Raw genomic sequence first — 26,741 nt, forward strand, 5'->3', positions numbered from 1 at the left:
GCACGGAATGCCGAGGACCTGGGTTCGATTCCCAGCGCTGGTCTTATTTTTCTGGTTTTTCTGTGCATCTATATTTCAGTTTGTATTTTCGATATAGGTTTTACGGGATGACCGTAAAAGTAACAAAAATTTGGAATTGAAATAAAAAATACAAAAAGATTAAAAAAAAACAATCTTAAGCAATAGGCCGCCTTATCGCTACAGAGCGATCTCTTCTAGGCGTCCTTTGCAATAGAAAGATGTAGTAAGAAATATAATTCATCATGTAGTGTAGGTAAGGTAAGTATACAGGAAGATAGGTAGGTACAGTCACCAGCACCAATATCTGACACAACAAGCGTGCATAAATATATGCTGGTGACTGTACTTACATAGGTACCGCAAACCGGCAATAGGTATAAAGGCATGGGGCGATAACCCACCAAGTGATATTCTCTGCATTAAAAACTATCAGTTGGAATAAAAGAAATCCGGTTATCAAAAGAGTGAAGGTAATCCAAAAAAATGGACTAAAATAAATGTAATTAAAAATAGCCATGAACAGTTTTCGATAGGCAAGGCAAGCTATCATAGGCGTGTTCGTAAATAAATAATATGTCTCATCCGGTTATCAGATGGGTGAAGGTCTCGTTCATTTTACACAAAACATAGAGACAAGAGGTTTTATTTGCCGAAAGAAAACAAATGGCTTTAAAAATTATAGGTACTTTATTGGAATGTAAAGATACAGCAGTTCCTGAAATAAGCAGTCACCATCAAGTAGTTTTAAATCCAAAGGCGGTACTAAACTAACTCTACATGCCTGTAGATACAAGTTATTCTTAAGCCGGTTACTGGCTGGAAGCATTACAGAATTATTAGGTATAGGTACCGTAATTACAAATGGCAATTAAGGTAACTGTACGAGTGCTCGTCATTGTCCCAATAGGTATCTTTGATCTTATGTCATTAGCAATATAGATGACAGCAGGGTGTCGTCTATTGGGCATTAGCGTGACGAGCACTCGGACGTTTACCTTATAGTTCTTTAGCCTTATGTCATTGACTAGGTACAAATTTTTAACATTTAAGTGTCATGCTTCCTGCCAGTACCCGCCTTAAGAATAACTCGTATCTATAGGCATGTAGAGGATGGAAAATCTAAAGCTTATAACTCTAGGTAGATAATACATAAATTAATTGAATCTGCTTAAAACAAAACTAACGCCTGCAGTTTTTTTTTTCTTTCTCAGACTCTTGAACTTAGCTCAGATGGACGATGTATAAAAGCGAGACATAGTTAAAACAAGGTTCTTTTCTTTCTTTGACCGTACTTAAGTATCGCTATAATTATTGCGACACACTTCATATCTGCTCGTAAAGAGTCATTTAAATTCTATTTTTTCTAACATGATTCAAAATGACAGATGCCAAACTGACGTACTTAACTTGAGTCCCTCCCTCCTACTGTTACGCAAACTAATATCGATACTTTTTGCATGTGCCTAGCGCTAAAAGTGGCAATAGCGTTATTTTTTGGTTTAAACGTTACGCTATCGAACTGAAAGTCTTATTTGAATTTTAAAATATAATTTATTCAACACTTGGAGTGTCACTTTCCGACTCTGACGAACAATCTTGCAAATTAATAATAAGTTCGTTTGTTTTACCGCTTTTTTTACCGATAACTCTCACCTCTAGCAATTGCGGCCTATAGAAACAACATTGTAAAGGCGTTCATTAGAGAAATTAGGTTAATATAACACAGGCCTACACAGTAACTTAACAACTTGTTAGCAAATTTGAGTTCAAATATTCTAACAGTCAGCAGTTTTAATGCGATTTCATTTTTTCAAGCATTACTCACAAAGTTACATAATCATCATGTGTCGTTTGAATCATGTTAGAACAAAAATCAAGTAGGTATAATGGAGTTGGTGCCAGATCTTATCCTTTTACGCATTGAGAAAAGAATACTTACCTAGATATGTTTTCTAGATTAGAACGCACATATTCAAAACACAGCAGTAGAGGACAGCGGGCCTAAAAGTGCCTAATTTTCATAAAATAATAATTTTCATAAGTTCTCATTGGAAAGACACGCTCTCCCCTACTTCGTGAAAGTACCAACTGAAAACGCACTCTAAGACCCCTACCTAAGTCGTGAGTCTTTTATTTTCCTTGTTAAGTTTATGCCAAATTTCAGTAGTTTACCAGGTAGGTACTTCGGGCGGGAGCTCGCCTAAGGTAAGCTTTGTAAGCAGCGTTGGCGACTAAGAGGTAAATAAGGCCGTACGCTTAGGGACAAGATCACACATCTCATTGTGACTATACCTAAGGCATATTAATAGCGTGACTCTTCATGATGGTTCGTAGTGTTTAGCTTATCGTTTCGTATATACTTCACTTCACTGGGTTAGAGTGGAGCTCTAGCAATGTGCTTTTCGCTAAGCGTGCCGCCCCACTCCCGCTCTCACCTTTACCTAATTGATTATGTACGGACAAAGATGAAATTGAAAACAGAATTTTAATAAACAGTAGAGTTTTTTTGGATTAATTTGCAAGAGTAATTTGATCTCCTAAAATATGCTCCATACACACGCGTTACAAACTAGCGTCACACAAATTTCATGTTCAAAGCGGCATTCAGACTTAAATTATAGGTATAATTACGTAGTTAAATATATTCTAATCATTCATGTGACTTATAAGTTATTAAAAATAATTTAAGTACTTTATTTCATGTTTGATTGAATTCTCTTTAATCTTTTATACTGTACAAAATAATTTGGTAAAAAAGTATGAAAAATTTGCAACGTATGAAAACTACTCTTAATTAATAATTAAAATTACGTCGGCAGTGGTCTAATAAAATAATCAAAAACTTAGGTTAGTACTTACGTTAATTCTGGCCAATCTTTTAGGAAATATTTAGAAAAAAGGTTAGTTTTCATTTCAACGTTTACGCTCTTTTTCATAATATATTTGTACAAGTATCAAAATTTAAAATGTTAATTTGTAGTTTTATCCAACATGAAACTGATCGATAACAATATTTTTATATATATATTTCAGGCATTTCGAAAGCCACACTTTCTACTTAAATTTGAAACTTCAAACATATTATTACTCAATCATTTAACCTTTAGTCGTAGATTCTGAAATGTTTTTATCATGTGCACAGTGCCAACAGAAAATAATTAAAAAGCAAACATTTTGAGCTCGCGCGCTGTCACTTTTCCCGCCGTTTAGCACAAAACGGCGATGGTTGTCAAACTGCGTTTCGTTTAGTAGCCGGAAAGATCTGCGAACGTCTGGTCCACCTCCTCAGCAATCGCCTTGTATTTACTGCGTTCTTCCAACACCTCGTCTGTTGTGAATGTTAGGGTTAGTGTTAGGGATTGTATGAGTACTTCATTTATTCGAGTAGTTTGGATAATTAGTACATCTACGGTAGATGTACTTACTAACTATCCAATCTAACTACTCGAAGGTAGATGATCAACCTATAGGAACTCTAACGATAACTAGAGAACCTACCACGAACAATTAGTCCTTGATTGATACCCTGGTACGTATTATAAAGTGGTATCATAAACTGCTTTCTACATTCGTATGTTTCCTTTTCGCCCAACAAGTCTACAAAGTAGCACATAGTAGCACAGTGGGCTAGTAGGTACCTATTTCTTAGTGGATTGTCTTCCGGGCATCTAAAGACCTGAAGTTACCAAGCAAACCCAACGTAACTAGTCTTGAATGTCCTCTTTTTACTGGGTATAGTGGGAAAGTGAAAGGAATCTAAAATTGTCGGAAAGCCACAGCTATACCTACTTATTCGCACTGTGGCTATGGCTATCCCTACTCTACTTTAATACCTATTGCTTGGTTTCGATTCAATGCTAAAACTGAAGCCTTTGAACCTTAACTTAGTGCTATAGGATAGGTGCATCTGTTAAAAGTTACCTAAATCTACAACTAGTCTATGGAGGACCAAGCAAACCCAACGTAACTAGTCTTGAATGTCCTCTTTTTACTGAAAGGAATCTAAAATTGTCGGAAAGCCACAGCTATAGTTACCTACTTATTCGCACTGTGGCTATGGCTATCCCTACTCTACTTTAATACCTATTGCTTGGTTTCGATTCAATGCTAAAACTGAAGCCTTTGAACTTTTCTTTCCCTTAACTTAGTGCTATAGGATAGGTGCATCTGCTTACAAAAATAATAAATATAAAACATCAAGCAACTAACTACTTACCATTAGGTACGAAAACTAAATCTACAAGCCTTACTAATTGAAAAGCAGAATAAATTGAATTATCATAGATGCCTATCTATGACAACTGAATTTAAGTAATGCCAAGCAAGTAGGACCTGCAGGGCTACTACGAAACTCGAAACACGAAGTTTGTATCGTACCGTCCCTCTCGCTCTCGTATTAAATAGTAAAAGTGTCAGACGGGCCGCACGACACGAACTTCGAGTTTCGAGTTTCGTAGTAGTTCTGCTGGGCCAATCAACTATTTTACCCACACTTTGGGAGTCTCCTGCGTTACCAAAAATTCGTACTTCCAACAAGATATTACACGATTGAATAAGTTAAACGTAGGATGGCATGTATTCATAAGCACCATCTATTAAATTACAGAATAAACATGTTTACTTAGAAAAATCTGCAATCGTTTTAAAAATGTCGCGGACAGATCAGTGTGGGTAAAAAAGTGGATTGGCCCACCTACTTAGTGGCAGGTATTGGATGGAAACAATTGTCAGTTCTTTGGCAAAAATGCCTATTTTAGCAATTGAAGTTTCAGCTTAACTAAGTTTTATTGAATTTGATGCAGTTAAGTACCTAAAGCTATTCCAGAATAATTTTACGGAAAAGATGAAAAACGCCTGTTGGCAGTTTATTATCTATCGCTAAATATAACTTCGCTATCAGGCGTTTTCATCTTCTATCTTCAATAACCAATTTTTTTCTATATGTAAGAGTCAGAGGGAACAAAATACACCGGTAAGTTAATAAATTATTTATTAAAAACGAAAATAAATACCGCCATAAACCTATTGGTTTGTAATACTTTAAATCAGGAGTATAAAATATAAATTAAGATACATTTATACAGATAGTATGAATCGCAGGCGGATGGTGGCGCCTCGGGATGCCGTTCGAACATCTTATTCTTTGAGGATGAGCTCCACGAAGGCTGTGTCCAGGTCGTCTCCGATGTCCTTGTACTTCTCCTTTTCGGCGACAAGTTCGTCTGCACAATTACCAAGCATGTTAAGAATGTACCCCAAACTAAACCAAATAAGTATTTCCATAATCAAAACTGAGTGAAGTGAACCTAAATGCCTAAACAGTAGTTTTTCCCCTGTTTATTATCTCTGAGCAACAATATGCTTCTCAATTTTCGTGTAATCTTTCTTCCAGTAGGCGTAAATTCAGTTCTTCAACCTCCAAGTCAAGTGTTGCAACGATTAGTCTCAGCGTATGATTTATTGTAATTAATAATTAAAATGCTTACGTGTGATCCTGATTATTCCGAAGCCATGCGCCTTGTCGCGGCTACCTCAAGCTTACGCTCGTCGACAACGGGGATTAAGAGCCGATCGGTCATGCAGTTTTAGAATTTAAAAGCGTTCTCGGAAAATAAGGATGAAATTGAGAGGCAAAAGTTTTACTGGCTTTAAATGCACATGAAAAGCGAATGGGCGTTGTTTGGGTGTTTAGTGGCAGCAGGTGCAGCGGTCGCAGGGTTGAGGGACCGCGTGCAGCGGCCCTGACACGATGTGGGGAGGCGTAATCGGGAGCCCCAGATCGTTGAACGCGCAGTCCAGCTCCCCTCCAATCTCGTGGAACATCTCCTTGCTCGCGATCAGATCGTCTGCGGAAACCGGCGTAGTGAGCCCAATCGTACGCATCCTCGGTTAGTCTAGTCGCTCACACGCATGCATTCGTTTCGTTATTCGGTCTGCCTACCACTCTACCTCTTCTACGATTGAAATACTATTCCATCAGCTATATTTTTAAGTTTATCATTTATTTAGAAGATAAAAAATAATAAATCTGTTACATTAGATACATTTGCCGTACCGAATTTGTTTCTATTCGGTCATCGATCCGGAGCACGTGATAAATTTGTGATGCATTCGAAATGAGAACGGTGTTGATTTTTTAGGACGGTGGGGCGGCTTCGGCCGAAAGGGCTTCTGCTGGAGGAGCGGCGGGGGCGGGGGCAGGGGGCGCTTCCGCAGGCGGAGCAGCCGGGGCAGCCTCGGCGGGGGCCGCGGCAGCCGGTGCGGCCTCGGCAGGCGCAGCCGGGGCAGCAGCCGGCGCCGGCGCACCCTCCGCCGGCGGCGCCGCTGCAGGAGCCCCCTCGGCGGCCGGAGCCGCAGCGGGGGCTCCTTCAGCGGGCGGGGCAGAAGCGGGAGCGCCCTCCGCAGGCGCCGCGGCCGGAGCGCCCTCAGCCGGCGGGGCAGCCGGTGCTACACCGTCCGCAGGCGGAGCGGCCGGTGCTCCCTCGACCGGGGGCACGGCTCCCTCCGCAGGCGGTGCGGCACCGTCCGCAGGCGCAGCGGCACCGTCCGCAGGCGGAGCGGCACCGTCCGCGGGGGCTCCCTCGGCGGGTGGAGCGGCCCCCTCAGCCGAAGGCGCGACTTCAGGCGCTGGGGGAGGCGCGGGATGAGTCTTCTCGTACTCGATGCGCTCGATCTCGGCGAGCCTTTCGGCTTCGATGCGCGCCGCCTCGGCGACCTTCTCGGCCTCGATGCGCGCGGCCTCAGCGACGATGCGCTCGGCTTCGGCGACTTTCTCGGCCTCGATGCGCGCGGCCTCGGCGACCTTCTCGGCCTCGAGCCGCGCGATCTCGGCGATGCGCTCGCGCTCCTTGCGCACGACGGCCAGCTGCCGCTCGTTGGGGTCGACGCCTGGGATGAGCTCGACGAAGGAGTCGTCGATGTCGTTCCTGATGTCGTTGAACTTCTCGCTCTCGTTGATGAGATCATCTGCGGCAGGCGCGGGCGTCAGTACCGCAGGTGCGGCGTGGGGCGGGCGGCGGGCGGCGGGCGGGGCACTCCATGCTCGCTACAAGGGACGAGGGACGAGCCATGCCCCGTGCTTCGAACGATGACAATGTACACCGACTACATTCCATGGCGATGTTGCTAATTTGTTTCATTCCGATTCTTCCGAATTGTTGATGAGCGATTGTACAATGAGAATGATTTGTCAGATTTTTTTATAGCTGATAGAATCGATGGTGATTAGTGAACGGGAAAGTTAGAAGGAGCACACGGATTAGTAATCAAAAAAACACAACACCGAGTTAAAAATAATGATATATATATTTATAAACACTTGTGTTAGAATACTCTTAAATTCATTAATTTATTTCTCACGAACTTATCTACCATTTCATTAATCGATAACATTAAAAAAGACGGATTCCCCTCGGTTTATCGAACGTTTTCGTATGAATTACTGTTTGTATGTATGTATGGCTAGCGGTACTAGACGCGCGCCCGTCTACTAACTCATCGTGACTACTTGTCGTTTATTCATCGATTAATTTAAATAAATAGCAACAAACTCAAATTATGACACAAGAAAAATCATACTCAAAACAAAATAGAATATCAAATACTTCATAGCAAGTATATTCTCATTATAAATATCAATATGTTACCATCACTCATTAAATAAAACATCTAATCTCTTCTCTAATATTAAGTAAATAAGAGTTCATGGAATTGCAAACCAACCTTTACGTTGCGCGATCCATTTGTGAAATGCACTATCAGAATATCAGAATTACAGTCCCGATACGCGGCAGTTAGGTATATTTGTCTGTATTTTGTTCTATGCTACATTGAAATAAATTTAGAGTATGTAAAGGCAATTATGTGCTGAAATATCTAAACATTTTGGTCCCCCATTTTGGAATGTCAACATTTTCCCTTATTACTAAAGTGCCATAAGAAAGCGGTTACTATCAGCTGCATACAACTGCCGAATAAGTCGGCTTAGACAGACGCTCTCGATAAATAATGACTAAAACGAATGAGGATTTTACGAGTACACTTTCAACCGAAAAATATTAGTAAAATTGTGTATCAAATAAAAAAATTGCACATGGCAGTGGTGTCGTAGCGAACACTCGATCTCGACATTACATTTAAGCGGTTGGCAATTACTCTATAGCTAATAACATCTAGGCGCCCGCCCGACTCAACGAGCATAGATTCAGAGTCAAAAGAATAAAAAATATAAGAGTTCTAAACAAAAGCACATCGACAGAAAAAACCAGCGCAATTTCTAAAGTCAAATCTGATTGAACAGTTCCGCAAGATGGCGGAGCAGAATTTTGACAGTTGCTAGTGTTGGAAAATGCGCTAGTGAGGTATGAGAAAATCGATAGTCGATGAGCGGGCGGGCGCGGGGTGAGGTGTTCACATGTTCTGGATGTCGTGGAGCGTGGCCTCCATTTCCTCCTGCAGGAGTTTGCTCTTTTCGCGCTCGGCAACCAGGTCGTCTGCAAGGTTGACGCGGCCACGGTCAGTCGCACACAAAACAACACATACTTTCAAATACTAGCTGACGTTCCATTTTGGTCACATTGTAATTAGTCAAATACAATAAATGCCTACATAAAAAAGATAAAAGTGTAAGTGTGTGAATTTGTAATCCATTATTCACATAATATTATCTTATTTACCTACTGCTAGTGAGACATATACCAAAACTTAAAAGCCTCAGATGACAAATACTTTAGATATAACCAAGCTAATTTTTGTCTAAGTTATATAACGCCAGCTAGCATTTGAAATCAAAAATAAAAACAACAGAAATCAAAAAACATGCAGTCACGAAGTCACGATGAACACAAAGGATCGAGCCGTCTAACACAAAAACATGCTTAATAGAATAAAAGTACATTGAAATCACAGCCCAAATAGAAACGACTTAAAACTAAAACTACGTCAGAAATAAGCCAGTTACGAAAGTCGGTTGTAAATGGGCTCTAATTCTACTAATTAAAATCGAATACACAATCTTGTTTAGCACATTCCGATCTTGCAGCTACGTATTTAAAACAGCCCGTCGATTGTAGTCCTTTTGTTTCGGCAAGTTTTGGTAATACTGACAAAGAAGGACTGATCGATTGCCAGCAACAATTGTGTAACCGATGTATGTTTTAATCGAAATAAATTAATCGAAATAAAAACTAAAAACTGTTACTATGAAATTAAGAATAAGCTAGTAAATAGCGCAATGATAGTAAATAAGCTTTCACATCTATAATACAGCTCTATAAAAAGTCAAGAAGCCAATTCTAATGGTGGCTGTGCGTTTAATGTTCAAAGCTTTAGCTCAAACATGTTATAACTTGACTTCAGAGATATTTCAAATTAGACTTAACCGTACTGCTGTAGGATGTAATATATCTGGAGAACCTTGAAAACTAGCAATTACATAAGTAATTATTATTTCCATTGCATTTTCTTGTTTAACTAGATAACAAACCTATCTAATATAACAAATTAGGAACTTTGACGAAACAATTGATATGAAGACACTTATCATTCCATTTGCAAGAGCCTCTTATGCTTATGCAAGAAATACAGTTTTAAGGTAACCTTTCAATAAGATATCTAGAAAATGTTTCGTCAAAATTCAACTGGTAGAGTCGATCTTAAAAATGTCATAAACAATTATAATAATTGCAAATTTTACCTTCAAGCCTGTCGACCTCCTTTTGTAATTTTTGCACGGAACGCTCAGCGAACTCAGCGCGGGCCTCAGCCTGAAATGTTATTAAAATAATGTGTCAACAACCTGAATGAAGGGGAAAACAGTCTAATTTTGCAAAATTCTATGTTTATTTTCTTTGAGAAACTTTACAATAAATTGAATTCAAGGTTCTTTTCATTTGATTCATATATCTGTTCAAAACCGTAAAAACTTTTAAACGAGAATGCTTTTTGCTTTTGCAAAAAACATAATTAGACTGCTTTTAAAATAATATCAAACAACACATGCAAACGTTAATTTTTTTTTTTGATTGTAATTTTTAATGTAAAATCAATAAAATAAAAACATTAATGAAAAATATAAAACATTGTTAGATAGCACAAGCCACCACAACTCTCATGCGTTACCTTCACCGCAAGCTGACAAGTGCCGATTGCTGGCACTAAACTATGACAAAATTATACCGTTACCCACTATGAAAGTAAAATTAACTACATGAGCACGATGATATTCTAAAAAATGTAAAGAGATGCTCTGGTTATTTGTGTCTAGACACTTATTGTCAAAACGATGATTTCTTAAAATTTATAGTAAATAGCAATAGTATCTTATCTATTAGGGGCATTAAAAACAAATATTACTTAATAGTTTCAAACTTCTTTAACAAGTCTAACCGATTTCAATGCGATTTCCGAGTGTTCCGAGTGTACTTAAAATAAATGAGCGCCAAACACATTCGTTCTTAAATTATCGAACGGCAAATAAGACTACTACCCGTTAGTACTCAATCAAAGTATAAAATTTTATAAAGTTAGTCAATATCAGTACACCAGAAAAATGTTTTTTGTATTACTACGAATTTCCAGTATTTGATATGGTTTAAAGACACCAGCCCCAGAGCCCTCTACCGTCTACTTACTTGCGAGAGTTTCTGCGAGAGGCCGTGGATCTTATCCTCCACGTGATCGCGGGTCGCCATCGCCTGACACACACTCTGATTACTCACGAGTCGCCAATGCGCCCGTTGCAAATGTACGACAGAAACTTACACAAGGTGAACGCTGCAGATGTTGCTTGCATGCTTTTTTTTACAAAATATGAAACTTCAATTGTTCTGTAAAGCCGTTCTACTGTACCATTATGGCTTGGCTTATTTAGAGTTTTCGACTGACATTGTGACTAATTGCACTTTGCAATGGATATTATGCTCATATAGACTCGCAAGTCTGTCACTTCGAAAGTAGAAATCTGTTTTGCATCAAATGCAAATCATGTTTATAAACATGATATTAATCGATAGAGTAAAAGCTAATGGCTATTGGTAACATAGTCGTATTTAATACACAAAGGCTTTCAGTAAGCTACTGAATAAATGTATAACGACCCATAATCAAAGAGAGAGATTCATTAAACTAGTAATTATTTTTGTAAATCATCTCATTACAAACAATGGGTGTGTGGTGGACGTTTACATAACATTTCGACATATTTTGCTGGCAAAACATTCGTAAAACGCAACATCTGGAGAGCACACTTGCACAAGACTACAAAGACATAAAGCGTACAGTCACAATACAGGCGTAATGTACATTACATACATAGTAGATAAGAAAATTATGCACAGGTAAGAGGGATAGATCCTGCAAGTAATATAGATGAAGCACCAACCGCCGTCAGCTCTACACGGGCCTACACCAATCGTAGCCTAATAACGGACGCACTCTGAACTGCATAAAGCTACCAATTGCAATATTTAAAACAAAAAGAGAATCTTAGTTCATTCTCCCGTCAACGAGACCGAACGAAGAAGTATTGCTCTTTTGTTTACAAGTGTTGATGGATTGGCGTGACGGTTTTCGACGTCTTCGGATATCTTGATACAGTTCAAAGCAAGGACTAATAAGTACCCCAACATGAAATGGCGATGATCATGATCCTATCTACAACCGTAACCGCCTCTATCTACGGTGGTCCGCGGTTTACCTCTCGGAGCTGTGCACTCAGTAGCTTCACCTGCCCCTCGAACGTTTCTTCCCTTTGCGTTGCCTGTGATTATTTGTTGTTAACGAAAAACACAAAAAGAAAACGAAACTCCATGCTGTAACTCACAGTGTTGCATTGTTCGATGGGGCAACACTGTGCGATACTTGAGAAAACAACGGATAAGTCTTAGTAAAGTAAGTTATAACGTCGCTAAAGAAAGAAAACAACAACAGCCAAATAAAAAAAATTGAGATTGAAGGAGGGTAACGTAATACGACAAGTTTTAGACGCACTACTTTCCATGTCTGGTTTACAAATTGGAACTCTACAGTTTGGTAGTTTACAGATTGCGATGGCAAAGCTATTTGTCAGTTGTCATTTGTTTTACGCGCGTTGCGCATAATCTCACATATGATTAAGCCTTGTTAAATGTGTCTTTAAGCCTTATCACATGTGTTGCGTAAATCAGACATAGAAGGAAACTACAGTGAGGCAGAATGCAGTTAGGCAGGCGTACAACACTCGCGTAAAGACCATTCCATTCGCATTCACACCTCCTTTAGGCGGGTGGTGAGGGTTTTGATCTGATTTTTGTACTCCTCCTCGCGTTGGTTGGCCTGTATCACATTGTAACTTAATCACTGAATCACATAAAATCTTTACTTTGAATATTCTGGAACTATGTAACACAATTGATTCAATCATTCATGAAAATCATACGCTTATTCACCATTTATTTTTATCGTACCTTCTAATACTACCTCTATTTATAGGGCAAGAGATAAGATCCCTTAACTGTAAGAATTAAGTTGGTTGGTGCATCATGTACTGAAATTTTATCATATAAACGTTTTTCAATTGGTTACAATTTCTGAAGTAATTTCGCTGAAAGTAGACAATATTGCCTGTACGTTACTTCGGAAAATGTTTTCTTTCAGGACCATAACAATGGGCCTTAGCTATTTTTACGATTTATACAACTTTGACTGGGACTAGCTTATACTTTAAATGCAAAAGATTTATTTAGACTTGAACACTCGAGTGTCTCATTAGTTGTCGAAATAATAATTTCAAAATTGTCTTTACTGGACCTTACTGTATAATTATATCCATAATGTAATACGGAGAATATATTTAGCTAAAAATAGGAGACTTGCTATAAAGTCTCTGAACAATTAAAACATCAAGAACTAATGAGATTTTGCTCGATGTTCAAACGCTGCATTAAGCCACATAATACTTGTAACAATTGTTAAGCACCAAGTAATTCAGCAAGTGCATGTACAGGTAGGTAGGTTGAAAAAAATTCTACGTTGTAACTCATGAATACCTAATTGAATTATAGAGCGCTTTGGTTTTTACTGAAATGCTGTAAAAATACCCGTACAGAAACACCTTAATTGTGGCTCAACAACTGTACAGTGAATATGTAGCTCTATTTTGCTTCGAATATTATTGGAATAGGTTTTAGAGAGACATACCTTCTCTTCAGAGACCTCCAGGGACTTCAGGTTGTTACCGACAACGCGAAGTTCCTCCTCAAGCTCCACGATTTTGCTGAAAAAATTGAAAAAAGTACATCAGAAAACATCTTGAACAGGTCTCACTGTAAAGGTTAATTTTACAAAAAGAGAAATGTTTTCGAACTAGATTTTAGGTTTAATTCTGAATTAAATTGGGCGAAAAAGCTTTTTTATTGAAGTTAATTTTTGTTTTATATCTTGAAAATATTTTAACGGTCTGCTCGAATTCGGTTTAGAGAGTTCTTGACATAAAGTTAAAATCCAAATTATTATCTCAAGCTTTCAATTCTGACAAATTTATTATTGTAACAACTAGTTTGATGTAACTGAGACAATGTAAGACGTTGTTTACACCATATAAAAGATATTAAGGGCTTGTCAATCAATAACGATTTTTAAATGGTTTGTCCTAAATACTTGTATTGTACTCGTATTTCGTTATGTAGAGCAAACAATTCAAGCTAAGTTAATGAAATTGAGCGTGCTGTCAAATATTGCATTAAAAGGGAGGGTTAGTTGACAGTTGTTTCAAAATATTAAGAAATTTGCAGGTAGAAACAATTCTATTTAGGTAAGTAAGTAGATCTTATTATGAACAACAACTGTCAACGAAGCATGCAATGATTTTATAGCAAAGATAGATACATAAAGCATTTATTTATTACATTAAGATTTAATGAAGTAAAATAATTACAATAAATACTTAAACACAAATGGAAAGGAACATTACGTTTAAATCGACCAACTAGAATGCTTTCTGTTTAATCTTGGTTGTTTATCATCATTATCAATATTATCATTATTCTCAATGCGAAAATGTTTAATAAATAAATATAGATATTAAACTAAAAGAGTTTTAGGGATTTCAAAAACAATTGGATTGTATAAATTACAGTTAATTTAAACATTTTCGCAAAGCTACGCAAGAAAGCACTGTCACATCTGTTACAATAGAGACAGAGAAATACTCGCTTGCGTGAATCCAGTTCAGTAATGAACAATAATTTATGGCCACTGACACATTCCCTCACGTACGTTCAAGCAGTTTTTAAAGAGTATTTTTTTCTTTTGTCAAAATTATTATGGGTATGTAGCATAGAGCTAGCGTACTCCAGGACACGAGAACACGTCTTTGGCCAGGCCTGGCACTTACCAGTCGCTCTGGTCGGCGCGCTCCTCGGCTCGTTCCAAATCCTGCTCCATCATTACGAGCTTGCGCGCCACCTACAGCCGGCCGCGCGTTAGTACACACGCACACACAACACACACTACGCTACGCTACGCGACGCCGCTCTCGACTCTTTGCTGTGCAGTGCTAAGCGTCTTCACTTAATTTTACTTTTAATTCAGTGCATTGGACGTGTAAGGGTTAGGATTAAGTGTGTTGGTTGGTCGGTTCACAACAAGAATTGAATTTTGGACTCATTCTTGTCAGCTAGGACGGAATATTGCAAACCGGAACGTACGTCCGGATGCCGTTGCCTGCTAAAATAGAAACAAAGCAAAGCAAAAAACAAACAATATGTTTAAGGTAACACAAGCGGGCAGTCGGGAGCGGCGCCGGAACTCACAGTTAAATATAAACGAGGGTTGTCCCAAAACATTTAGTTCTAAAATTTACTTTTTGTAAACAATTATAAAAAATATTTATGTGCTATCTAGTGCATTATCGTAATCATTATGTGATGTGTGCGCTTGCATATGTGCGGCACGCATACGGCCAGTAATTCTGGTGTAATGCGGTGCATATCTGAAAACGAAAATTGCCCTATACCACACATATTTCCTGGCGACCTAACCTATAGCCACGCTAGTCGGTACACACACTGAAGACGGAAGTTTAGTCGACACATGGACATGATAGTTAACATTGCATAGAAAATATCTATGAGATGGGGCAACCCTTGTTTTAGTTCGAATCTAGGGACAGCGTCACTCACGCCCCACGATGGAACGTGAATGGCCCTGGCCGAGCTTAAAACTAATAGGTGTTGCCACTTCAGAAAATGAAAGGAAACGACAACACCAACTATAGTAAATGATGCAAATTAAAATAACACTAAATATTAACCCCCTTTCGCTGCTCGCTGCTTCGCCGACCTACAAAGGGGACATGCAATAAAAAATAACAGTGAGCGCCAATGTTAGAAATACCAATGTAGGTAAATCGAGTTACGGTGCAGCGATGTTAAGAATGCTAATGAACAATCATGCAGAACGGCAGAAAACGCAAAACAAGGTCTCTGGATCGAGCCGGCTCAGATATGTATATCACACAACTTTGATCGCTATATACCAGGTACTAGTACAGGACAAGTTGATATTATTAGACGAGTGTGATGATACAAAGTTGAGCGCAACGGTGATCCTTGGATGTATTGGAAACCTACGATTCGCCGGACTCGGCACGCTCCTCCGCGCGCTCCAGGTCAGCCTCAACCATGGCCAGCTTACGGGCCACCTAGACACAAAAACCCAAGAATCAACAACACGAAAAAATCTCATTTAAATTATATACAATTTTACAATCTTATCGTTTGGTCTTGAACGACTTCATAAATGGATATAAAACTTATGTAACAACATATGCGACTAGGGAGACCTGTCCTGCCTTAAAAGGCGTTGAGCGGAGTTCAAACACGATACGGCTCCATCTAGGGCCGTTGGCTTTACGAGCCTTCACCGTGTCAGGGAAATTAGGACATGTTGTAAAGAAACCATCTGGCAACCGCATATGTCTCGAATAACCCCACGTTTCAATGGAAACGCAGTCGGAGATGGGTATCTAATCTCATTCCGATAAAATGACGTGGCGGTATAAAAGAATGCTTGTTTGCAAAGTTTTGTCATGCTTCAACGTTGTGAGAGATAGGCACACGCCAAATAGGGAATGCAACTTATGTTGCGTTTGTTACAGGGTTGTATTAAGTGTTAGTAACTTGACAAACCAAACTTTTATCTCAATTAGTTGCTGAACGGAGTCAGTTATGTTTAGAAACATCAAACGGGGGAAAGAGGAAGGGCTTTATCTATTTTTGAGGGGAATCAATTACTTAAAATGCAACACATCGGGCGTGACTTTTAGAATCACGTGCCGCATTTCAAGTGCAAGCCAAACCAAACGACACCGACGCTATAAAGACCTCATCGTATTTCTTGTCGGCCTCCTCAGCGAGGAAACGGGCCTCCTTCAGCTGGTTCTCCAGGGCGTCCATACGTTCTTCATCGGCCAAGGACCTGTTCTCCAGAACCTTGCGGGCGCTGCACCCAACAATACAACATAAGTCACCTTGTACTTGTACGTAACATTCACTGACCAGGGGCGGCTCTATTAAGGGTTACACTGGATACCAAGAAGCCTAAAGCATTGGCTTGAGAGCATTAGACTTCCAGTTCGGCAGAGGAAGTATATAGCCTTTACCCCATTGCCAGAAAGGCTAGAGCCGCCACTGTCACGAACACAGAACCATACCGGCGTTTTTTTTTTCATTACAGTCATAGTCGAATTCTGTCCTTGAAAGTGTTGCTCATGATGGAGTGAATCCCTAACGTTTGCCTGTCAAGGGTGACCCAAAGTTAAACATGCAAGGAACACGGAAGGAACACAAAAAGCGACGCGTACGGCTGGATACAGCTGTGAAAGAAATACTTCATAACGAGCATTAACACGTAAGACATTTGAAAAAATGAATGATATAAAAGATGATAGAGTAAAGGACTCTGCCAAGTTAAACTTCATTAATGCTTATTATAAATCCTTAATAAGTAATGATAATTCAATATGCTATTTATCATGATAAACATGAATGCACGTAACCTTATACGGAATGTTATGCAACATTAAAACGTTATTTGACATTCAAAAACTTAAAAATCCAGTTTCACGTTCTGTTTACCATATTCGCCGTTTTCTGTTTAAGCAGAGCGCAAAATATGGACATAAGATTTTGAACAGAACTTTGGAAATACAGACAACATTGACCTCATGGCTGCTGACGAATATGCAAGAAGAATATCATAAAATATATGATTATTACGATGTCACGTGTCTTCTGCAGCTATAAGGTGTGTTATCTTTATCTTCATCGTTACAGATTATATTTTTGTGTTACAGCACACGGTTTAATGCTAATCAGCCAAAAGACACCGACGAAACGACTGTATTCTGAGAAAATCTTTGATAATTATTTTTAGAGTAATTTAAGAATACGAAGATTTTCTTTAGCTTTAACTCATCGTGTGATTAAATAACACAAGATTATAATATAATATCTCACGAGAGCTTATTATAATAGTAACACAAGATTCCCATATACACATGATACTAAAACACAGCATGAAGAGTTATAAACAAATGAATGTACCTATGTTTACACTAATTAAAGACAATGTTAATGCTGCTCATAATATCTAGTGTCAAGTGTCTAGTATTTGGTGTATATCGGAATAGATAAGCATTATATCTACATGCAATTTGATAACCTGATACTTGCTAAAATGAGTAGTATCTGTTAAGAAATTATTCACGAAGACAAGTAATTTTGAATTATCAGATTGCATTTTGTAGAGCTCGAAGCTTTGAACTAATTATCCTTAGGATGGATCTGTCGTACAAAATACGACTTGAGAAAAGAAAGTTGAGAATGGTGCCAGAACTTATAACTCCTGGCCTACAGAAAGGCAGTTCTCGTCTTTGTAACTCATATCAACTGTCTAGGAACAGAGGCCTTATTTTCTAACGCGGTTAGAATCACAATCGTTTCCACCACTCCTTCCTTTGACACGGTTTAAGACGTAGGTAGAAAGAGATGGTGAATGCGATCGCGAACGTCAGCTGGTCAGAAAATACCCCCTCAGTACCAAAGCATTTTTTACGTAGCATATCTAAGGATTACTAGATCAGTAACACTCGCGCGACCAAGAACCCGATACAATTTTGTATGATCTGTAGGATTCTCAGTTGCGGAAAGTGTGAAGTTAATCTGAGTAATGACGAGGATGCAGCGGTCACCTCTTCGTATTTCTTGTCGGACTCCTCGGCGATGAGCTTGGCCTGAGCCAGCTGCGCTTCCAAAATGGCCACGCGGTCGTCCTCCATGTTGGTTCTGTTCTCCAACGCCTTGCGTATTCTGGTTAGTGCGGGGCCAAACACATGCGTGTTACAAACATCGATATCGATAAGTGGCTTTTAACACTATTCTATTTTTTTAAAAGGTCTAGAAAATACGGTGGTTACGGGCGAAAATAAAAACGAAAGCACTCATGCACACGAAAACCAAAAATCTTAGTAGTCACTAATCCAGTTAGAATTGAACTCGGAAGCCATACAATATGGTTTATGAGAATACTCGTGCGGCGACATTTTGCAGTCGCCAATAACGTATTAAAACCCTAATGTATGGCTGCTTTAATTCATATAAATGGGTCCATAATATAATGAATGATGAAATGTATTTAAACACCGAGTACTGTACTGACGGACATCTCGCAAATGTTAAGTCACTGTCACTTTTTCTTGGAACACAAATGTTAGCAAGCAACACATCAAAATAAATATTGATTTAGAGTCGTTCATAAACTGATACTTCCCGTGACAAAACAATTGCCAAATGCACGCTATTATTCAGATAAACTTTTGTCTTTTTTCAATGAACTTAATACTTCTTCTAGGCATTATGGCTACGATCATGGAATCATTAGTCTACTAAATATTTTGGTGATCAATCTATTCCTAATACTAGAGACTTCGGTGGCATACAGGTAATCAAAACGAAACGATTGAAGATCGTATTAAGTATGTCAAAAAAAATAGTTCCGATTTTTTTTTGGTAAACAATTAGAAATCCCTATGCATAGGGTGCCAACTGCCAAGCCAACTTTTATTCAATTTAAATCATACAACAGTGGTGGCAAGCTTAAATTTATGTTTCTATAAAATGTATGATTTAGTCATTTCTCTAATAGCGTTTGCCGCTAAACATTCCAATATTTATGATTTTACGTCTGGCTAACACTAGCTAATCCCTGTTAAAAATTTTGAACCAAAAATAGCCAACCTAACCTAGTGGTTTTCCATCTATCTACCAAAATAGGTGTGTGTAAAAGATAAATTCGTTATTTCCGTAATAACAACTAATGTTTCAGAGCACCAATGAGTATGTACTCAAATGCTATTGACCAAGTTGAGGTGTGACTCACCGTTCGGACTCATCGGCGGCCTGGCTGGCCTCCGCGAGCTTGGCGGTGGCGGTGGCGAGACGCTCCTCGGACCTTTCCAGGTCTTCTTCCAGCAGTTGGATGCGTCGGTTCAGGGCGGCCACTTCGGACTCAGCCTGAAAAGAGACGCTGAATTAAAAAAAATAAACAAAAAAGTGTTTTTTAATACCTACACATACACATGACTTCATCTGTAACCCCTTAAATACACAACGAATAACCAATAACCTTGTACTGCGGAATAAAAAGGACAAGAGTTGGTGTAATGATTAAGAGGACATAATCATTGATCACTCCTTAGTTCTTATAATCGTTACGAAAAACATTATAATAACTGAGTTGATGTCAGGCAGTTCATTCATTGTGTTCTGTGTTATGTATGAATTATCATTGTCATATCGTAGCACAGGCGCTCCAATATTGTAAATAAAAACTACTATAATTTCAGTATTATACAGTATGCTGGATAATTCTATGATACTGGGGACGATTTACCTATTTTACTTTAAACAACGTTAAAAAACTCTTCAGTAAAAACGCGTCGTGCGTAGCTTGTATTGTAACTTTACATGTGAACACTGAAAAAATACAAAAAATCTAATACGTAGGTATACAAATTCTCTCATAATTTCCACTACAATCCCACCTTTACAGGTATCTACACAAGCACGTAGGTACCTATTCGTTAAATAGTTTAACTAACATTTAGCCTAAAAGCCGATTACAGAGGTAAATATTTAATTACTGCCTCGCAAACAGTTTTCTATTAGGGCCATTGGACAATTGTCTTTCGAAATAAAGTAGGTAAGTAAGTAAATTATAATAATGAGGACATTATTGTCATTTACATGGTGGTACTTGAAAGCACTGAGCTGATTGATTAAAATAAACTTCGGACAAATCCATCGCTAAAATTGTGTACCGATTGGCAAATTATGTAGTAATAAATGTCCGAGTTTATAATATTTATCTATTTATATAAATTATTCTCCAAACACCCTGAACGTTATAAATTATAATCATGTTGGATAATATTAATTGCACTAATTACAAGTAAATTAACGCTGCTAGTGATGCAACACCACAATGTATCGATAAACGCCAAGCGCGTAAACATGAGCAATGTTATCTTACACTGTTATTAAATGCATTGTAGCGAAGTTTAGCAAAAAAATATGTGCAATAATGAGTTTAGTGGTAGGTAAATGGTAAGTAGTAAAGCATGTGAGCGTTCGCAGGTCTTCGTATCACGTCCACATTACCAAAGTAGCATTGTAAAACGTCGACACAATACACGTGTTACGAACTCACGACACGACGTTAGCATACTGATGGACGCAATACTACCGACAGCCGAATTAGGAATAGGAATGTTTGTCAGACCGCCGCTTGTCTGGATTTTTTGAATCATGACTCTTCGGACGGATTATTCCACTAAAGTACACGGACGACGGTAATTTAATTACCGAATTGTTAACAAGAAAAACGCTTTAATTGAAGTAATTGATAATTTCGGATTCATTATATTGCGACAATTTAGAATGAAATTTATAGCCCTACCCGCAACCTACAAGGATCGTTAGAAAGAATTATTAACATATATCAGAACCAGAACATACTTAACTTCTGACTTGTCAACAACCATACGTTACAAACGAAATATACCTAAAGGTTAAGTTCAATAACATAAAAATACTGTACGGTATTCGGTCCGATGTTAAATTAATCTAGTTGAAATCTTTATCCTCGACTAAAATAAACAAGTGCACCAATATATTCGTGACATCACGCGGCCTTGCCCGCGAGGAAGCGCTAACGAGTCCCAGTTTCTCCTCCTTTTATCCTGTATCGTCACCGCTCGCCGCCGCTATTAATATCACGCGTGTTACCTCGCTATCATGAATGCTTTCTTTAAACCAATTATCCAAGTCAGTACGTACAACGATCCGATAAAAACCTGATCGGACTCTCATTTGAGTAAAAAACATTTAAGTTACACGCAAGCTCTTATGAGGTGTTTATAGCCTCGTGACGGACTGTCTCGTCACCTTGAACCCGAACATGCTCCTAATTGATGCTTAAGGCTATTTTATAGGCATTAGTCAAACAGCCTCAGGTGGGGTCTATGAACTTTTTTCACCTCAAACTAATGGTCGAATTGTTTGAATCAAACCTGCTCCCTTCGGTGGTTAGTTCCGCGCGAGTGTTTCTGATTTTTGTATCATTGTTTAATTTTATTTTATCGGTAAAAGGGTCTATGCCTATTGATATAAGTACAATAGCAAGCCCAATGGATTGTAATAACAATAGGCGGCGTACGGTCACGCGAAGGGCCGGTACTCCCTTATAAACTGTGCATGAATGTGAAACATAATATTGAAGCCTTCCACGCCAAATTAAGTTAAATTTATAAGTAGCTACATTTAAACAAAACGCCTCGATCAGTGGGGTTAGTAGGTCCACCGTAAGACATGTTACTAACGATGCTTGGGGTAATTAACAAGTTATTACTAACCCCAAATTCACTTTAAAAGAAGCTTTATTATGAGCAATTTCATGATTATGATGCGTCAATCATGCAACAGGTTGCAAGACTGCAAGGTTTGGATCATTACAATCGGCTTTCTCAAAACTAGTCATTACCAGTATCAGTTTTGACGGCATTACCTATTCAGCTATTCAATTCAGAAGTGTTTAAACAACACCAATGTTTACGCCTACGGTTAACGGTCATTACAAATGTCTTAATTTGAATTTGACTCATCCTTACAATTTCACCAATTAGAAGCGATTGTTTGGGTAAATGTACCTACATTGGTAAATGATTACTTTTATAGCTTCCCCGTTGAAGATGTCTTATCGCACGTTTGATATACGTAAGCTGATAAGGCATGCGTTCATACGAAGGGAATTAAAAACATGAAGAAATAGTGGTTGAAGTTGGTGCGAGTTTAAAGTTTATGGAGATAATTATTTCGCCGTTTATAGGTGTTGGCTGAGCAATGAGCTTCGCTGCCGTGCGTTACGTCATACGCCGATAACGGCTAAGAGGTCGGACACGCCTTTCTGGCGCCAGCGGCCCTCCGAGGACGTCCGAACAACAGGAATGCATAAAGGGTGCCGGCTCGCGGACCGTCGACTCGCTCTACATGTGCTACAAAAGACCGGTACCTATGCGACCTCCAACGCAACCAAACCTGTTACATGTAACATAAAAACCGCTGAACATTTTCAACGAGCAATTATGCAAGGTTAATTTCACGGCAGCCTTCACCGTTCAAAGATAGATGTCAAATCAGTACGGTCATGTCGATATTTATAAATTTAAGGACATCACTAATTTTATGAAGAAAGGTTATTCTTTGCCATCTCTTTTTCGTGACATATAAAAGAGAGGGACGGAAACATGCGTACGTCGCCTGCACACCTAAGTATGGCCGGACATTACTCACTATAGGTAGATAGTAACCGAACCAGTGATAACTTCCATATTTTCCGATACGATGGTCTCAACACACATTTACACAAACTGAAATACACTAAGCACGTTAACGTAGCACATTTCTTACTTCTTCTCTCCGCATTATTTCCACTTGTAACCGTTTGTGATACTCCTCGCACTCATCCTTGTATTTCTCCATTTCCTCTTTTGTCTGGCGCATTTTCTTCTTCAGAACGTCCAGAATCGTTCCTTGCTGCATATTTGTCGTCATTTTTATGCACTTTTATGTTTAAATTACACGCCTAAAAGCTATAAACTAGAGACACCTCCGCTCAACTCGCGAAAATGCCAACTGACTGGGCCGCTCGGTACTGCTCCGTATCGGGGAGATGGGCTCGGCACGAATGAACACAGCCGGCGAGTAAAATGGCCGCCACCAACCTAAACGCTCGACTTTATCGCAATCTAGCTAATGACGTGCACTTTTCTACATTAAGCGATGACTGATAATCGGAAATTACGACGATTAACTATTAACGCCAATCGAATTAGTATTTAATGCAACCGCACATTCTTTACGAAACATGAATTGACTTTGACAGCAACACATAGGCAATGTAAACGTCACGTCATTTAACAATCGACCGTACGACAACGACTAGCAGCTCCACCTGTTGGAACTATGGGGAAACAACTTCCTGTAGGGTCAAAAGCGGCTTTTAAAGGAATTACCGAAATTATGGGATGGGTGGAATGGAACGCTCCAATGATCACGCAACAAAGAAAACGGAAGTAGGCGATAGCCATGGAAGTAAAAACCCATTATAAGCCGTACCTAAAACATCATATTAATCATGGGAAAAAATGTTGATCGTGGTGATAATTAGATAACGGGTATGGTAGATGAGATGATTCTGATTATTATAATAGATTGTCTTAAGTAATTTTTTTAAATCTGAAACAATATAAATAATTCCCATGCTAAAACGTACACGTTAGGTAAAACTAACAAATCCCATATAATTAAATACTACTAACTAGCGCCATCTAGTATTTCTCTTTGGAACCGTCAAAGCTATGCAAAGCTACTCGAGCGCCACCGAGGCATTAACCGAGAACGACGAGTTAGCGGCAATGCCCGAATTTCGTGTGTAAGCGATGATGACGTAATTTGGAAAGCATTTGGCTGTTTTATATTCCGCTAGCTAAGTAATGCTGCGACAAAGAAATTTTTTGCGCTATTTTTCTGGGGCGAAACTATTGCGGTTCTCCTCAAAAGCTGTCTCATAAAAAACATTGGTCCTTTGAAAAGTTATCCTCTATTCATGCAACAAGCTGACTAATGGGCACTAGAGCGGTGCTCTGCACTTGACAACACAAGTCTGTAAAAGGATGTGTTAATTGTATTTGACCTCAACCAAAATTGAAATTGCACTGTGCAACGATCTCACTATTCTTACTGTAGACATTGTGATAAGAAAAAACTAAGTTTAAACACAGAATAAGTAATAGTACAAGTTTTAATCAACGAAAATACCAACACCAACAACAACAAAAATACTTCCATATCTACCTATGATAATTCATTGTATCTATAAGTAAAAAGTGACTGATTAATGATTAATACACCTAGGTAAAACTTGACGGCATAGTCCCAAATAATAAATTGATCTATTGTAATACTCTAGTAATGCAAAAAAAAAAAACTATTTAAGTAGTACTAACATGTTTGTTAATGATCATATGAATGAACCACATGATTTTGTTTATACTAATTTATTTTTTAATTTGTTATTGTTCTATGAAGTTTAACAATCATTGATCTGTTCACGTAAAACTATAAGTCAAAGTCAAAGTCAAAATATCTTTATTAAATTTAGGCTATAACAAGAGGACTGTAGAAGAATAGGGCGCCCAAAAACAAGATGGAGAGACAACATTCGCCTAACACTGGGACCTTACTGGACTAGGGTAGCAGAAGACAGAGCTCAGTGGAGAGAGCTGGAGGAGGCCTACGCCAAGAGGCACGCTGAATTCAGAGACATAATATAGAATAGAACACTTAAACACGTACTGCTGAAGATGTAGAGAGTTCAGAATAGAAGGGCTTTATTGATTGATAACAAGCACTTATGATATGAATATCAAAAAAAATCTACCACCAGTAGACAGTCTATAAACTTCAAGAAGTAATGAAAAAAATCAATTTTATAGGTACCAAAGGATCTGTGTTGCATTTTCACACCTAAATTGCTCAATCTTTTTCAATCTCTTTCTGTGGGATAGTGTTACCTAATTTAAATGGAGGATTCAAATTCAAATTCAAATTCAGTAAATAGGCCGCAATGGGCACTTTTACATGTCATTTTTTAAACTACCAGCGCTTTCGGAAAGACCATCATTGCCAAGAAGAATGTGCCGCAAGAAATTTGGCAGAAAGTCATTTAACAGGAAACAAAAGGAAACAACTAATAGCCAGACAAACTTTGCTTACTTATTAACTGATAAAAACTATCACTATCCCTAAATAACAGTAGCTACTTCTTATCCCATAAAAGTATAAAGTTCCAGATGGGATACAGATGAAGCTGTAAGCACCAGGTGTTGATTGATCTGGCAAGGATCCTTCACATTATGGATAGATATTTTAAAAGCCATATGGTTAACCTTATTACTGCTTGAGTTTAGAGAATCCAAATATAGACTTTGTTGCTCGAAAGGAGTTCAATGTAAAATTACATCTGTTAGTTTAGTCAGCACTACTGAAAAATATTATTTTGTTGTTGCCGTCTATAAATTACCTATATTCATTAAAAAAACTGAAATTGCTTAATTTCCGCGAAAATACAGTGACTTCATAGCTATTTAAATGGTCTTTCCAGAGCCTAATCGATCTTGCATGTTCAAAAAGCAAAAGTTCCATAAGGAGTTGCATTAATTATAATTTATCTATTGTATTTGAATTAACCATTCAAATTTTTTTTTATTTATAAGGTCTTTTTCTTATTCTTAGTTGTGATCAATATGATCATGCAAAGGTTTCAGTTACTAGTTTAAATATTACATATATGTATATAAGTAAAGTATATTACCGTGATAAAAATGCAAAATACCTACAACATAATTTTGTCCCTAAGTTGCAGGCTATAATTAAAAAATATATACTTCGTTTCAGTGGTAAAGTATTAAAAACTATAACATGTAATTAATTAATTAATTAACTCATTAAAGCTGCTACGTTGCAACAAATTCTTGCAAAAATACTTACATACCCAGTATTTTGTATGTCAATAAATCTACTTATTCTGGTACAACCAGTTTAATACATCAGTGGGTACAACCATCAGTGGGTACAACTGTAAAAATTTGCTGTGCATAACTAACATGTTTAATAATAATCAATAATGTAAAGAGCGGAGGCATTGATTGCTGTATTTATTATTAGACGTGGAATCACAATCACTTTCACCACTTCTTTCTGTCACATGGTATAGAATGAAGGTAGAAAGAGATGTTGAATGTGATTGTGAGCGTCTGCATGTTAGACAACACGGCCTTAGGTTTAATAAAATGACTTGTTCAATTGTGTATTGCTTTCTTAACGGCCAGTATGGAAGTGGCATTGTTACATAGTTCACTGAGTACGTAGTAGATGTTGTATACGTAATTTAGAAAGTTTTGCGCCCACTAGCTGCCTAACTGCCTTGTCTGTTTAGATACCAAATGGAAATTCATGCTTATAGTTATTGCTTAATCATTATTTTTTTTAATAATATCATAGTTAAATGAGTCAAGTGTTTTATGATAAGTATGTCTTAAATTCAGATGGCATATGTTGTACTGA

General features: G+C 38.3%; 1 protein-coding gene across 1 annotated transcript in view; it reads right to left on the reverse strand.

The window, feature by feature from the left end:
* Positions 1-4,994: 4,994 nt before the first annotated feature.
* The window catches only part of LOC141439664 (tropomyosin-2-like), a gene marked incomplete in the record, with an annotated part of 33,695 nt that continues 11,948 nt past the window's right edge, over positions 4,995-26,741 (reverse strand). The window contains 7 exon segments of the mRNA XM_074103999.1: positions 4,995-5,243; positions 9,716-9,785; positions 12,271-12,333; positions 13,198-13,273; positions 15,630-15,700; positions 18,251-18,368; positions 19,438-19,571. Coding sequence (XP_073960100.1) covers positions 5,158-5,243; positions 9,716-9,785; positions 12,271-12,333; positions 13,198-13,273; positions 15,630-15,700; positions 18,251-18,368; positions 19,438-19,571 — 618 coding nt within the window.

The sequence above is a fragment of the Choristoneura fumiferana genome, chromosome 21 (genome assembly GCF_025370935.1).
Source record: "Choristoneura fumiferana chromosome 21, NRCan_CFum_1, whole genome shotgun sequence".
NCBI lineage: Eukaryota > Metazoa > Arthropoda > Insecta > Lepidoptera > Tortricidae > Choristoneura > Choristoneura fumiferana.